The following is a 15,894-nucleotide window of genomic DNA, read 5'->3' as shown; positions in this document are numbered from 1 at the left end:
AAGATATATAAAGTTAAAAGTAGCAAGGGATGAGAAACAAGGATAGAAAGATCAAGCGAAAGGTTCAATAGAGTTCAATAGAAAGGTGCAAGATTTGCCAGTGAGGTAATTAAGTTTGTGGTAGATGAAACATTGCTGCTCCTAGCACATACTGTCTTTGTATGGCTCCTTGCCCTCTATCAGATGCCTAGGATTTCTGCAGCTTGGCCCCCTTCCTCCTGTATCCAAACCTAACAAGAGGTGATTGGAGAGTCAACAACAAAGGACATTGTTGGAGACAACTCTGTGACAGGGAGATCACATACACAAGAAAACACACCGTGGAACTTCCCTTTGGCCCTGAGCATCCTGTTGCTGACGGACTGAGCCTTATAGATGCAGCTGCTGTGGAGTGGCTTCTGACCCAAGTTTTGAGTAAAGCAGCCTCTCCACATTGCAGCTGCTGACAGGGGGCTGGAGGAACCTTATACACATTAATGGGGAAACAAAAAGACAATTAAAAACAGCTATACAAATGGTCAAGGTTTTTTTTTTTGTTTTATTTTGTTTTTTTGCCTCTGTTTCTGAGGCTACAAATGTTTTTAAAAATCTGACAGGAGAGATGACCAGTCCCAAATCAAAAGCGCTCAACAGAAGTAAGAGAAAGAAAGAAACATGTTGTTGCAGTATGTCACCAGGAAGAGAAAATGAGAAGAGCTGGTTGAACATGCTGGGTAAAACCTGAAGTCTAGCCCCTTTGGCACAGACAGATCATCACTGTGACAATCTAACCCTGCTTCTGTGCACATAACACTGACACACATTCCAAGAAAGTTCCTTGCAATATAGTGATCACCATAGGGGGGTCCCTCGGACAAAATGAGGGGGGGTTGAGGGATTTTTAGATAGAAGGCGAGTATGTTAGAAAAGCTGAAAACAACAAGACTACCTCTTTTGGCACCTAATTAGAATGTATTTTAGCAGCAGGTCAGCATCAGGGGTTATTAAACAGAAAATAACAGCCAATTTGCTATTCAGTTTCAGTGCTGTTGACAGCTACTTAGACAGCTGAGGGCTGAAAGAAAAGGGTGTGCAGCGTCCAAACAGGAGAGGAACAAACCTACATGATAAAATGCAACCTTTTTCTTACATTGACTTCTATCTTCTGATGAAGAAATCTTACAGTGGATTTCATATCTCCTTGACAGAAGGAACTGGTTTAAGAAACCTTAGAGTCATAGGAAGCATTTGCTGTGTATGATTCAAACATCAGGAAAACTTTAAAGTTGCCTAACTCCTCCCTCCAGACTCTACAATTTCTACAATTTCTACAATTTTCTGGAAAGAAAATAGAGTATTGTGCAAATATTGGTCTCTAGACTGGGACTCGATTTGTAATTAAAAGTTCTCATTGTGTCTTTCCACTTCTGTCGCCCCAGGGTACTCTCTTAACACCCTCAAGTCAGAGGATCAGTCTTCCCACTAGCATTATCAGACAGTTTCCTTTGGCACTGTGGAGAGGCACTGCTTCGATATAAATCCTCAGTAAGCAAAGAGAGGGTTTTTCTGTTATACCATATGAATCACTCCCATCAAACATACAATTTTAAAGCCCATTTTACAAAAGCAGTTTGCATTTCTTGATTTTTTTTTTGCTAATATGAAAAAAAAAACTGACAATTTTTTTTTTCTTTTCGACATTCTAAACAAAAAGTCTTGTATTCCTTTTATCAAAGTGTTTCTCTTTGTCTTTACAAATTTTGACTGAAATCACATTTTAGGCATTTGAGATGGACATTAGGAGTTATAAAGAAAGTTATGTTCACACACATCTATATATATAAATTTCAAGCAAAAGACTTTGCATAACCTTTTGTAGTCTTCAGTACAGTTAATACTACCTTTCCTTCTTTCATACATAGGATATGCAGGATTGCATTACCAGCAAATCAGCGTCTTTAATAAGCACACATTGAAGTAAATTTGGAGCAGCAGTTGCACAAGTTTAGGTTTCAGTAGAGTTATCCAGCAAAGAGCTTTATTTACCTGATTCTGCCTATTTCAGTAATACCCAATACGACAGACCAACAGCTCTTCAGCAGTATTTCACCTGCTGCCATTTTGCTCTTGGGAGAAAGTTTCTTCATGTAATTCTGACCAATTTTCATAATTCTAACATAATTCTTCTTCAGTACCACCATTAGTGACTTCTCCTAAATGAGGAATTTCCTTTGGACTCATTTTGATTTCTTGCCCTATTTTGTAAAGATTATCAAACGTCTTTGAATTTCCATTTCTGTTTCCTGGTAATACACAAATATTTATTAAAGTAGACTACTTGTATTTTTTAAAAAAAAATCCACCAGGCCTCTTCCAAAACAGCCCCTATGCTCTCTCAGCAGAATATATACTACTGGTATGTAATAATATTGTCCTATTACATAAAAGTAGCTATTTAGTGGTTTCCATACAGTTCAAAATTTTGTTAAGGAAAAAATATATCAATTATGAGAATTAATATACCATATCAAATTGAGTTTCATGTTATCAGCTCCAGTGTTTGATGAAATGTAGATTCAAAACTATTTTAGAGGGAAATAATGTTATGATCTTCGTAAATAAACCAATGAGAAAATAGCACGAAACAACATACTAGCATTAAAGCACCATTACGTCAGAAATTTCACTGAAAAGTTGTTCATTTCATTTAAATATATAGAGTGGCAATCACTTTTTATGCTGTCCTTCCATGCACTGAAGAAACTGCTTGTGAAATATGCTTGATATTTCTGAACAGTTAAGTTAGTAATATCTTTTTGTAGCGATTCATTTTATTTCCATATTACTAAATGATGTACTGAGAAGTGAAAATGATTAAACTTAAATGTCACATTAAAGTTAATTCAATGCTATAGGACAGGCTGACACAGAAGAGTGAGCACAGCATAAAGATTTGTGAACTATTTATTCTAGAAAAGAAAACCAAATTCTTTATTGTATGTTCATGCTGCAGATAGTGAAGAGGTTCAAGTATTTTATTTTAAACATAGTCCTGCAGCTGGGCTGGGGCAATCCTAAGCACAGACACAGGTTAGGCTGAGAATGGACTGAAAGCAGCCCTGAGGAAAAGGACCTGGGGGCATTGGTTGACGAAAAGTTCGACTTCAGATGGCAGTGTGGGCCTGCAGCCCAGTAAGCCCCCCGTACCTTGGGCTGCACCAACAGCAGCGTGGGCAGCAGGCAAGGGAGGGGATTGTGCGCATCTGCTCTGCTCTCGTGGGACCCCACCTGCAGCCTGCACTCAGCTCTGGGCCCCCAGCACAAGAAGGACATGGAAGTATTAGAATGAGTCCAGAGGAGGGCCACAAAGATGATCAGAGGGCTGGAGCACCTCTCCTGCGAAGACAGCCTGAGGGAGTTGGGGTTGTTCAGCCTGAAGAAGAGAAGGCCCCAGGGTGACCTCATTGCGGCCTGCCAGGGCCTGAAGGGGGCTACAGGAAAGCTGGGGAGGGACTCTGTCAAGGAGTGGAGTGATAGGACAAGGGGTAATGGTTTTAAACTGAAAGAGAGTTAGGTTTAGATCAGATATTAGGAAGAAATTCTTTATTCTGAGAGCGGTGAGGCCCTGGCCCAGATTGCCCAGAGAAGCTGTGGCAGCCCCCTCCCTGGAGATGTTCAAGGCCAGGCTGGATGGGGCCTTGGACAGCCTGGTGTGGTGGGAGGTGTCCCTGCCATGGCAGGTGGGTAGAACCAGATGGTCTTTAAGGTCCCTTCCAACCCAAAGCACTTTATCATTCTATGATAAATAAATATATATCTATGGTTTAAAAAAAAATAGAATGTATAAACATCTTCTGCCATTGCTAAGAATAAACAAAATCAAACATGTTTGCTCTCATTATTAAATGTGTTTTCAGACATGATGGTAAATTAAAACAGATTAAAGTATCAGTTCTGGACAGTACCTGAGCCAAATATTGGTGAGTTGGATTTGATGCGGCACACAAGAGGTTAATGTCAGGGTGAGCATTCAGTGGGCAAACAAAAACATAATTCATTTTGTGCGATGGAGAACCCTAATGATGCCATGTTACAAATGAGACACTGAAAAAAGACCATTAACCACTGTTGTGGTTTAACCCGGCTGGCAGCTAAACACCACACAGCCGTTCGCTCACCCTCCCCCCTCCCTCTCTGGGATGGGGGAGAGAAACGGGAAAGTGAAGCCTGTGAGTTGAGATAAAGACAGTTTATTAAGACAGGAAAATAATAATAACAATAATAATAATAGTGATAATGATAATAGTATTAATAATAATAATGTGTAAGAAACAAGTGATGCACAATGCAATTGCTCACCACCCGCTGACCGATGCCCAGCCTATCCCCGAGCAGCCGGCCCCCCACCCCGGCCAGCCACCCCTATATATTGTTTAGCATGACGTCAGATGGTATGGAATACCCCTTTGGCCAGTTTGGGTCAGCTGTCCTGGGTCTGTCCCCTCCCAGCTCCTGCTGCACCCCCAGCCTGCTCGCTGGCAGGACAGAGCGAGAAGCCGAAAAGTCCTTGGCCTGGTGTAAACACTGCTCTGCAACAATTAAGACATCAGCATGTTATCAGCGCTCTTCTCATCTGTTATAAATGACTGAGTCCCAAATAGGATTACAATCAAAGTTTACAATTTATTAAACGAATAGAGGCAAGCAAACAGCGCTGGGTGCGCCGGGAGTCTCTGCTCCCCCAGGACGCACACCTGTTACATAAGGCGGCTGGTTTTGATGCTCCTAGGCTAATACATATTCATTACTACTTCTAGAAGAGGCAGGGTTATTATAATTGGTTTCCCGAATCCAAACTCCTCCCAGGTGCACCTGCTTATCAGTCTCTGTTAGTCTTTCGGGGGCCGCTCAGACAGGGAGGCTCATATTCTTCCTCCTTATCTAGTGGTCTCTTGGCCGGCTGTCAGAAGTTACTGCACGTCCGTGCAAAGTCAGCAGTTTTTCTCTTAAGAAATCCCTTTGTTCTCTTCTCGCCTAAACCCAGGCCTCAATGTTAACCCTTCAAACCCCTTAGTGGCACGAATTGCTGGACCATTCCTTACATCATCCTAATCCAAAACATAGCACCCTACCAGCTACTATGAGGAAAAATTAACTCTGTCCTAACTGGAACCAGGACAACTACTAATAAAAATGATGAAGGGCTGTAAAACTTCTCAGGAGTTTTAGTACTATCCTTTGGTATCATCTCAAATAATCTGTGGCCTAGTGGACAAATTGCTCTGGGATACTGAAGAACTTTTCTCCTGCCATTAATCTTTAACCTCCAACCAAGGCGTATTTGCAGACAATTTACAGCCATTTGTGCTGTTGTCAGGTTATCTTAAATTGCCCTCCTGTGCTCAGGGTTCATTCCCTTCCCATACGTACAGAGGCCAGGTCATAAGGACTTCTCATTAGTAACAGTATTCTATCCCTCCTTAACTACAAAACACTAAAAATTAAATTTAGAAGCAGTATGTATTGGAATAATTTATCATAAAGTGAACAAGATGATAACTTTCTTGGGCAATGTGTCAGTTTTTTTGGATCAGATGCGTTTTCACTTACACATTTAAGATGACAGCAAACAAAAGGTAAGCTTGAATAGAAAAAATAGCTTTATGCAAATATACTATTTCAAGTCCTGTACGCTGAAATACTACAAAATTCTTAGGTTAAATGTCTCCTTTATGTAAGCATGAAAAACTATCAAAATAGCCACTTGCCCTTTTCTGGTACTTGGAAACTGAAGGGATGCAAGACATGGACTCCTGATGGCTCTTGAACAGGAGACCTTTATTGCTATTTTTCACCACTACATATACTTTCCCCGTAGCCCCACATGCTGTCCATGTGCCCGAATCTGTCAATTGGCCACTGCCCAAAGTTCATCTTTAACACTGTAGCCAATTTACTTTACCTCGACCTTGCTCAAGTTTTTGGTTCTACCGCTGTTTTCCTCATTATCTCTAACTCAGGGACGTACGAAACAGCACAAAGCTCCCTGCAAATTCCTTTCCCACAATTCCCCCTTTTTTATTTTCAATCAACCGAATGCTTTCGATAGATTTTTCTATCAATCACTGCAGACACTGCAATAAGCAAGGTACAATAAGCAACAGGGTGAAAATCACAAGCAGAATTACGATTGTAAAGTAGCGTGCCTACTAGAATCTACATCAGTCAACAAGCCACTGAGTGCTAGGGATGTTGCTTCACAGCGATGCTGCATTTCACTCGCACAGCACAATCACGCAAAGAGGCCTCTTGCACTTCTTATTCATACCACAAGAAAATATCACTTAAAATAATCTGTCTACAGCTTCAGGAGGTCCTTGTCTACTCCCGTGGTGAGTGGCTGAGAGTGGAGACCCCTCTGAGGAAAATGCTCGGGGTGCACCTAGGGGCATCCGTTCCACAGTCAATCCCACAGCCGAGCAGAGCGGCTCCTGGTGCAAGGAAGGATGCTATGATAGTTTTGTATAATTACAGCAAAGAGATGCATTGCAATAAGGAGCAAGTGTGGAGTTGACCATATGTTTCATGATTTGGTTTTTTGCCTGAGCAATTAAACCTTACACATGCTGTTGCTGTTTCACATCCCAGGATATCTAATTCCTGTGGCTCTAGGGGCGCTTGTGGCAAGTAGACAGTCCAGTCTTTGTTATCAGCCAGGTTCCCCACCAGACATGTCGTGAATCGGTTGTTAGCACCAGCCCGGTACAGGCACATCGCTTCTTGTCCTGTCATGTTGGCGAGGGTGACCCAGATGTTTTGGCATGGCTGGATGGAGACCCAGGGCTGGCAATAACCGATGACAGCTGCGATTGTGAGGAAGGGACCAACCATGGCCTTACCCCCCTTGCTGGTACCCATCTTGGTCCGTGACCTGTGGAGACACAAGCATACTCTCGACCCCAAGTTATTAGAGGCTGGGGTCCCTCCCAAAGACCTGTATTTAAATTTTTTACTATTACTAAGGCCTGCTCTGACTGTGGCACCCGTGACAGTGCGGAATTCATATTTTTGTAATGTTTTACTATGGGCAGTACCTCTTCGTGAGGAAAGGGTAACAATAGGTGAGTCATTACGTGAAGTGCCTTTCCCAACCCGTTCTGTGGTGTTTCCTGGGTGTCTCTCCCTTTTTGTTTATTTGGCAGTGTTTTCAAGGTGTGATGTGTGTGCTCGACAATAGCTTGACCCGTGGGGGAATGAGGAATGCCTGTGATGTGTCGGATACCCCAAGTTTGAAAAAAGGTTTGAAGGGAGTGACTACCATAGGCGGGGCTACTGTCGGGTTTTATTTCTTTTGAGATGCCTAGCACCACAAAAGCAACACAGAAGTGAGCCTGGACATGGCGACTAGATTCACCCACCGCAACTGTCACCCAAATAGCATGAGAGAAAGTATCTACCGATACGTGAACATATTTCAAGTGACCAAATTCTGGAATATGCGTTACATCGGTCCGCCATAACTGTGAGGACCGTAGACCTCTACAATCTAAGACAGGGTCAAAAGATGTTGTTGACAGTCATGACATGTTTGGACAATCAATCTGGCGTCAGTGATCGATACAGTGAATTGTTTCACCAAGACTTTGGCGGATTGATGGAAAAAGGCATGGGATAACTGAGCTTGCTCCAGCACCTTAGGCACCAGGGCAGTCAGGGTCATATTAGTTAGCTGGTCAGTGTGTGTGTTACCCTCTGCAAAATTACCAGGTAACATGGTGTGGCTCTGCATGTGAATAATACAATACAGGTGCACTCGCTGCTCTATCAAAAATAACAGCTCTTTAAATTTTAGAAACAATTTTTCCTTTGGGATATGTCTCAAATGTGCCCTCTCAATGTGCTGAGCAACACCTACAGCATATTGTGAGTCCGATACAATATTCAAAAGTACTTTTTTTTCCTTTTTTTTCCTCTTTTTTTTTCCCTTTTTTTTTTCTTTTTTAATTTTCTGGCTGCAATGTCCTCAATCACTGCATTGATTCATCGCAAATCATGCAGTAATCTCCATTTCCTGCTCTTCTTCTTGATAACAAACACTGGTGAATTCCATAGGCTGTTTGTCGGAACAATATGTCCTTGTTGGAGCTGTTCTCGAACCAAGTCCTGCAGACTACTGCTCAGAAAAGAATCAGTTGAGCAATTCTAGTTCCCTTTGGTATTGACAATGGTGGAGACAGTGTCCAAGCCATAGTTTGGATTTGTCCATTATAATCAGCATCAATTATCCCCAGTAAAACAAACAATCCGGTGAAAGTTGTACTTGATCGTCCTAGCAGCAATACACTACAGTCATTCCCAATTGGTCCTTTGACATTAAATGGAATTTTATGAACGTGAGTACACCGCAACGTGGCATCTGTTACTGTGGAGGCATCTACTCTGGCACTCCCTCTGGTTCTTGCTGAAGGGTGGCCACAGTGGTAACCGTGGCAGCGGGGTTGCAGTGTGGAACCCTGCTCCACCGCGGTACTCCATGGGCTGCAGGGGGACAGCCTGCTTCACCATGGTCCTCGCCACAGGCCGCAGGGGACTTCTGCTCTGGTGCCTGGAGCACCTCTCCCCCTCCTTCTTCACTGACCTTGGCGCCTGCAAGGCTGTTCCTCACTCCTCTCACTCTCCCAGCTGCTGTGTGGCGCAGCGTTTTTTTCTTTTTTTTTTTTCTTCTTTTCTCTTTCTTACATCTGCTCTCACAGAGGCTCAAACAACATCGCTTATTGGCTCGGCTCTGGTCAGCAGCAGGGCCCTTACCTAACATGGGGCAGCTTTTAGATTCCTCTCACAGAAGCCACCCCTATGGCCCCCTGCTACCAATACCCTGCCACGTAAACCCACTACATTCCAATATACTCTTACTTTACAATTATCACAATCTTCACAAACTTCACTTACATCAAAAAAAAAAAAAAAGAATTCCCCACACCAAAATAAACATAACATCATAACAACACTGACAAGGTGGACAATTTACACACACACCACCCCTCGTCCCTTCACCACACTAATATGAAACATATTCCTCACAATTGCTGCTTTCTTAAATTCTTCACAACTATTACATTCATAAAAAAAATCCAGTCCATGTTTTGCCCGTTACTTCTCTCGACTATCAACCTTATCTCAAATTCCTCGAGCCCCATGTTGGGCGAATAAAAACCATAAGAAGTTATCACGGATTTGGGGTAGGAGGTTTAAAGAAACCAATCTTCCAGCAGTATCAGACAATAAATGGCACAGAAACTATAGTAATGCTGAGTCATACTGGAGCAAACAATTTGTGAATAGCATATGCCAACAGAAATGTGCTTGTGCCAGCAGCCCTTTTAGATTGCAGCGATGATTCACTGAAACCAGGTTTGAAAAGAACTGCAGTCATGTCCACACCACTTGACGCAGCCGGGTAGAAGATTCCTAGAGATACTGATGAAATTCCAACATGGAACGAAACCCCTACAGCACCACATTCTTTGAAAACTTTTTTCAGCTGCTGGGATTTATTGAGCTTGTGTTCACCGCTGAGATCTGTGGCTGCCTTTTCAGGGGATCCACCCCTATCCTTGGCCGAGCTGCCGGCGGCGGCCCGCAGCGCCAGCAGAGGGGCCGGCGGGCTGGGGGGGGGCCAGCCCGGGGCGGGTGGGCAGCGGCGGCGGCGGTCGGCGGCGAGCGGGGAGGCGGCGGCGGCGCTTGCGGCCGTGCGGGCTGTCGCGGAGCGCGGGCGGCGCGCGGCTCTGGCCGGCCTCGGGGGGCAGACGGAGCGGGGACCCGCGGGGCCGCGGGCCCGGGCGCAGCAGCAGGCGGAACATGGCAGCGCCCGGTGCGCGCCCAAACCGGAGAAACGCATCAGGCGGCGGCTGGGCGGGCGGGCGGGCGCCCGGACCTGACAACGGGGCGAGCGGCGGCACTGGCGGCAATCGTACGGCACCAACAATGGACCAGTCATAACATTTCCTAACGATGACTGAGTAAACGGTGCGTGTAACCCATATGTAGTCACAGTCTTTCTTAATTCTTTAATTAGGTCCCAGTGGAAGGCATTATATTCATTTGGACCGTTGGGTCGCACCTGTATCGGGAAAGCCGTTCCTACCGGGTCCCCGTCCCTTAGCGCTTCCCGGCGCACCAGCTCCCCTCGTTCCCGCGGGCCGAAAGCTCGGGCCCGCAGGGAGGCGTTATGGGGGCAGGCAAGGCGGCAGCCGAGGGGCTCAGCGGGCAGGGGCCCTCTTCCTTGTCATCCCCCAGGTCTATCAAATTGCACTGCTCTGGTGACCTTGCAGGCTCTGATCTCAGTTCGGCTGCTGTTATTGCCTGGGCAGGGGCGTTCTGTGCTTTCTTTTCTGCCTGCCACGATCTTAAAGTCTCTGTCACCAGCCGCCACGTAGTCATCACCTCAGCAGCATTAGTATCCCCACTGGACGCTGCTTCCCATATTTTTTCCCCCGCTTGGTCCCAAGTTTTTACATCAAATACTGTGGAAGCCAGTGAGGGGAACCCTTGTTTTCGCAAAAATTTCAATAATAGCTTTATCTCAAACGGATCAGATTTTACTCCCCTGTCTATTAGGAGTTGCGTTAGTAGTTCCACTATAGCCTCTTCCTCTGCCAAAAGGCTAGCTCCGTGATCAATGCCCAGCCGCTCACCTGTCCTTCAGGCGATGTCCCGGGGTTGAAGCTGCAGTCCAGCTGCGAGCTTGATTCGTTTGGCTAGGTTCCCTTCAGACGCTCGTGCAGCGCTGCTCCTCCCCTGTCACGTCGGGGTCACCATTTGAAGGGATGCAAGACATGGACTTCTGATGGCTCTTGAACAGGAGACCTTTACTGCCATTTTTCACCACTACATATACTTTCTCCGTAGCCCCACGTGCTGTCCACACGCCCGAGTCTGTCATACAATTGGTTAGAGACCCTCAGACACACGCCTCGAGCCAGCCAGCAATTGGCCACTGCCCAAAGTTCATCTTTAACACTGTAGCCAATTTACTTTACCTGGAGCTTGCTCAAGTTTTTGGTTCTACCGCTGTTTTCCTCATTATCTCTAACTCAGGGAGATGCGAAACAGCACAAAGCTCCCTGCGAATTCCTTTCCCACAGGAAACAAAATTACTTTTCACATCATTTTTTTCTTCAATTCAGAAATGTTAAACTACTTTCATGAGATCCAAGTACATTTTCTTTACATCCAGCATGGGTATGATTTTAGTTAGCTTCCCCAGAGAAAAGTTACATTAAGTATGAGGCAGAAGAAACCCACTAAACTGCTCTTCTGGACAACCTACCAGGGGAGGAAGAACAGAAACCAAGAGTGAAAACTGCCTGCATGCTGAGAAGGAAATTTGGTTGAGGACTGCCCCTTAGATGCTCAGCATCATGGCAACCAATTAATCTGTGACAAATTTTTGAAGTATTCTCCTTGTGACAACAATTACATGGTCTCATGTCAAACATGTATGTCAATATATGTCCTACGAACAAATAGTTAAGTGTTCTGGATAAAATCATAGCCTTATTGCTTGCAGATGCATTACGAAAGAAGAGAGCTTCAGGGGGTAAGTTCTGAAGCAGGCATTCTTACCACCTGGCCTATCCCACCATAAACCCATCCACATGGCTGGAAGGTTTCTACTGGAACATTTCTGTAATGCAGCACTAAACTACATGTGAACAAGGTTACCTTCCATCAAGCAAGGGAAAACATTTTCCTAGCAAGAAAGCTTTTGTAACCACTTCAAGGTATTTGATCTGACGACTGACTAAATTTGCATGAAACCACCTTTTCCCTCCTATTATTTGTTACAGGGCTTTGTTATTTCTGTGCTGCATTCCTGGAAATTCATGAGTCTGCATTAACAATATCTCTGGGAGGTCTATGAGGGCTGCAAACCCAGGCTTACACAACTGCCTTACAAGAACTAATAACAAGCTGCTATCACCAGACTTCGTTATATATATGACTGACCACTTAGAGAGGTGTTTCAAGTACACCAGCAGTTTTTGACCTTTCTTGACTACCCTCTGACTTTTAATCAAAAACAAGTAAATGTCACATTTCTCTTATTTAATATTTATACACTCAACAGCTAGCGACTTATTTTGCATCTTAATTGCTCTCTTTGTAATTCTAAGATGTGCAGTAAAACCTATAAACTCCCAATTTTCAAAATGAATGGCAGAAACATAGTGTAAGAAATAATTAAATCTCAACAAGCTGAATTCAACGAAACTGCCACAGAACAGCACAAAAGCTGTAAGTTAACAGCACCTCTTAAAATGCTCTTTTACAAGCCAGGAGAGTCACAATCCTCTCTCTAGTAAACAGAGCAATCCTTGATGAAAGCTCAAGATTTCTTGATATTTTCTGTTTAAAGATATTTTTTTTTTCCTGTGGTAAAGATAAGTGTGGATTTTTCTTTCTTTCTTTCTTTCTTTCTTCTCATACCTATATAAGCACCTTTGAAATTCAAGGGAGCTCTCAGCAGTACATTTTCAAGCCTTAAATTACCATCTGAGGTACATATATGTCAATAGTTGTCCATAGAGAAAGGAGATTGACTTAGCTCTGTATGATCTAGACAGCATAAATTTAGTAAGAGACCACGGAAAATATGACAATTTACACCACCAAAGAACCTGTCTGCACTAGGCTGTTGCCCTGCTTTAAATGTTAGAGATGCTTGACGTAGTATTTCATCAAGTGACACTGGACTTTTTACATACATGTTTTTGCATGCATGTACATACATATATACGTACAAATAGATTTCTTATATTTAGCTATATAACTGAGAATTTGCCAAGTATCAGTATTCTAAGGCTGAAATATTATCAAAAACATTTCTGCTTGGATAGTACTTCCACAAGAAATTCATATGACAACTCAGTAAGGTCTTCCATAAATCACAGCAGTTTATGCTACGGCATATAATTGTATTAGTCTTATGTAGCATTTTTACAGCTAAGCAGTAAGAAGAAATGTTACAAACATAAATGGCATCCCCTGTAGACAGAAAAGCTATATTGAAAGTGAAGTACTAAAATGGTGCCATTTTCACATATTCTCTGCCTCTCAAAAAGGAAGAATTCATTATCGGATATTCTCAATGGGATTCCAATAGTAATAACAGTATATTTTTGCATTCATCACTCATCTGCCATTGGAGGAGAACTACTAAAGATTAAGAAGGCTGAGGCATGGCTTTAAAAGAGAATGTATAAGAGAAGTGCATATGAAAGCAAACTTTTACACATGAACAGAAAATTGCAGGTTCCTTGAACATGTTTTAGCCCTGACTTTCTATAGTGCAGCCTGAAAGATCATTTTCCTATTTCACAAGGCAGCTCCCTAGCTGCTATACCTGCTATTAACAGAGCCTCACCAAGAGCTAGGACACCTTCACTTGAATTCTGCTACCTTTTCCCTTTATGCTTTAAGATCTTCTGAACAAATGAAGTCATTACTAATTTCAGGAAGTTGGAGTACCCTTGTTTAAACAGTGTACTGATATAATCATTTGCTATTCCCTCAACGTAACCACGTATTTAATTTTGTGATTTAGAACAACTGAAAACTCTCCCAATCTTGCATTAAACTTTCTAACATGGTCCAAGCTTTGCTGCATCTGAGTTGCTTATGGATGTTCTTGCTAGTTCTCATTTTTCTAGTTTATAGCTCCAGCTACATGGCAGTCATTCAGTAGCAGTTCTTCTCTAACACAAGCTACCTGACTTCAGTTACACAGGCATTCCCAATTCACATTTGTTCTTGTTATTTTTCATTTATTTCTAAAAAATAAAAAAAAAAAAGAAAGAAAAGCAATTTCCAACTGGCCTTAATATCAACACATGAACCCATTTCTTACATTGCTCAATAGAGATATTTCTCCAAACCTTGCTCCCATTGTGTCTTACATTGCCTATTTCACTGTCTTACATTGCCAATTACATCCTATTTATAACCCCCTTTTGCTGTGACCATTCAAAGAAGAGCTCAGCAGCTTTGTCTGCTCATTGCCTCCTATTCTGGCCGAGCTCACTGACACCTCTTGGTCTCTCTCCATCATCATCACTTTCACACGTGTGACTACATCACAGAGTATTACACACACACACAAAAAAAAAACTACTAATTTTTAATTAGTTCATTTGAGTATTGGAAACAATACAGTTGTAGCTTTATCAGGCTCAACAGAATGAAGAAGTAGGTGAAGTGCAGAGAACGTGTACCCTTTTACTTCCATTGTAATCCATTTGGGACATGCAGCAAATTTGCATTTTCTCTGTATCTCATACATCTGAGTCTTGATCTTTGACTTAACATTATGATACTAAAATTAAACAGTAAATACATACTAAATATTCGAGCAGCACCACCTAGCTGTTCAAAAATTAAAGCAAGACTGTAATAAGCCCTAGTTCTCTTTATGGTTCAGAATACACATATATAAATAAGTATTTCTGGCAGTGAAGCATTCACCTTCATGGATCTTTGATGGAGACGGTGCAGTCTGTTATTTAACAGAGCTCTTTAGAATCATAGGGGGCTGGAAGTACACAGCCTTTCTTGCTTTGTCTGTAATCAGAACTGCCCACAGTGCTTCATCTTCAGCTATTTTCTCTCTCCAAACACCAGGCTTCCAGTTATCTCCTGTAAGGTATCCCATAAGAAGGTCTGTGATTAACATCCAGACTATCTTATAACACAGCATGAGACAGTAAAGAAACACACTTCTTTGATTATTAATCAAAGCATACACCTTTCCATTTTTATAACTGATTAATAACTGTATGTCTCTAACCACTGTTATTAATTTCTAATCTCTATCAATATATGTCTCTGAACACCAAGCACAAGACACTTTACTAACATTCAAAGTTACCAAACTTTGAGGCACTATTAGTACAACAGAAAGCACAGACTTTGAGTGATTGGATTTTTGGAAAAGATAATGTTGAACTTGCTCAAAGTATGATAGAGACCTACCCTGAAATAAATGACCTCAATAAACATACCCACAGCTAAGAAACCAAAGGATCCTGCAGAGTTTTGTGACTTTGCTCTTTTCAGCATTGCAGTCATGAGACTGTGAATTTTGTCTCCTTTTGAGACAAAAAAGGCCATTGGTAGTCAGAATGAGAATAAGATGAGCGTTTCGTTTACATCCTGCATTGAGCAGGCTTAAGTCAAGGTGATATTAGGTTTCACTCAAATATTTTTCTTGAATAAAGTATGTCTCTTTTTCAAATAGGATTTACAAAAATAATTTCACAATTAGCATCATAAAGATGTGACACAATATACATACATTTAATACATTTAAAACAACTTTGTCTTGAAACAAAGAAAAATTACTTGTCTCCTTCAGGCTCTGGTTTACTTTGCAATTATTTGAGATGACCACTGCTAAAGCTTGCCTGTTTATGTATTCATTTTTTCTAATAGAAGGTTGCTACTGACCACTTACATGGTAACAAAAGAAAAAGCATAGCTACCTTCTCACTGTGACCTTGAAACCTGGAAAGCAGAATACATTTGAATAATTTAACTATGCATAGCATCTGATTTTGAAAATGCTGAAGTCATGTAAATGCTGATTAGATTTTTGGCTAAGTAAATCCTGTCTACTTGCACGTAATAATCTGTCCACTTCTGTTGCACAGGTCTTTTCAATTACACCATATTACGACAAAAATATAAATATATGCACATAATATGCATATGAATTACCCACACAGTGCTGTATTAATGTGCATGTTTCTATATTCAAAAGCAAAAACTTTACTTCCATAGACAAATTATAGCAATACACTCACCCTGCTGTATTATTTTCAAACTCAAGGACTCAAAAAGTCCTTGAAAAGAAATGCC

The 15,894-nt window shown here is 42.2% G+C and overlaps 1 protein-coding gene across 21 annotated transcripts in view; it reads right to left on the bottom strand.

The window, feature by feature from the left end:
* LOC136786400 (protein FAM210B, mitochondrial-like) overlaps positions 1-15,894 on the bottom strand; it is a 324,869-nt gene that overhangs the window by 193,486 nt on the left and 115,489 nt on the right. For 13 of the 21 annotated variants that reach the window (XR_010824954.1, XR_010824959.1, XR_010824949.1 and 10 more), the window contains exon 3: positions 10,674-14,673. Coding sequence is in view for 7 of the 21 variants with exons in the window: in XM_066977249.1 (XP_066833350.1) it covers positions 9,293-9,976 (684 nt within the window). In the remaining 14 variants the exon portion in view is untranslated. Of the gene's footprint in view, positions 1-4,648; positions 6,911-7,441; positions 14,674-15,894 lie in introns of those variants that run through there. The other 8 variants (XM_066977249.1, XM_066977253.1, XM_066977248.1 and 5 more) reach the window with 2 other exon arrangements.

The sequence above is a fragment of the Anser cygnoides genome, chromosome 14 (assembly GCF_040182565.1).
Source record: "Anser cygnoides isolate HZ-2024a breed goose chromosome 14, Taihu_goose_T2T_genome, whole genome shotgun sequence".
Classification (NCBI taxonomy): domain Eukaryota; kingdom Metazoa; phylum Chordata; class Aves; order Anseriformes; family Anatidae; genus Anser; species Anser cygnoides.
The sequence above is the reverse complement of the archived record's forward strand: the minus strand, read 5'-3'. Positions and strand labels throughout refer to the sequence as shown.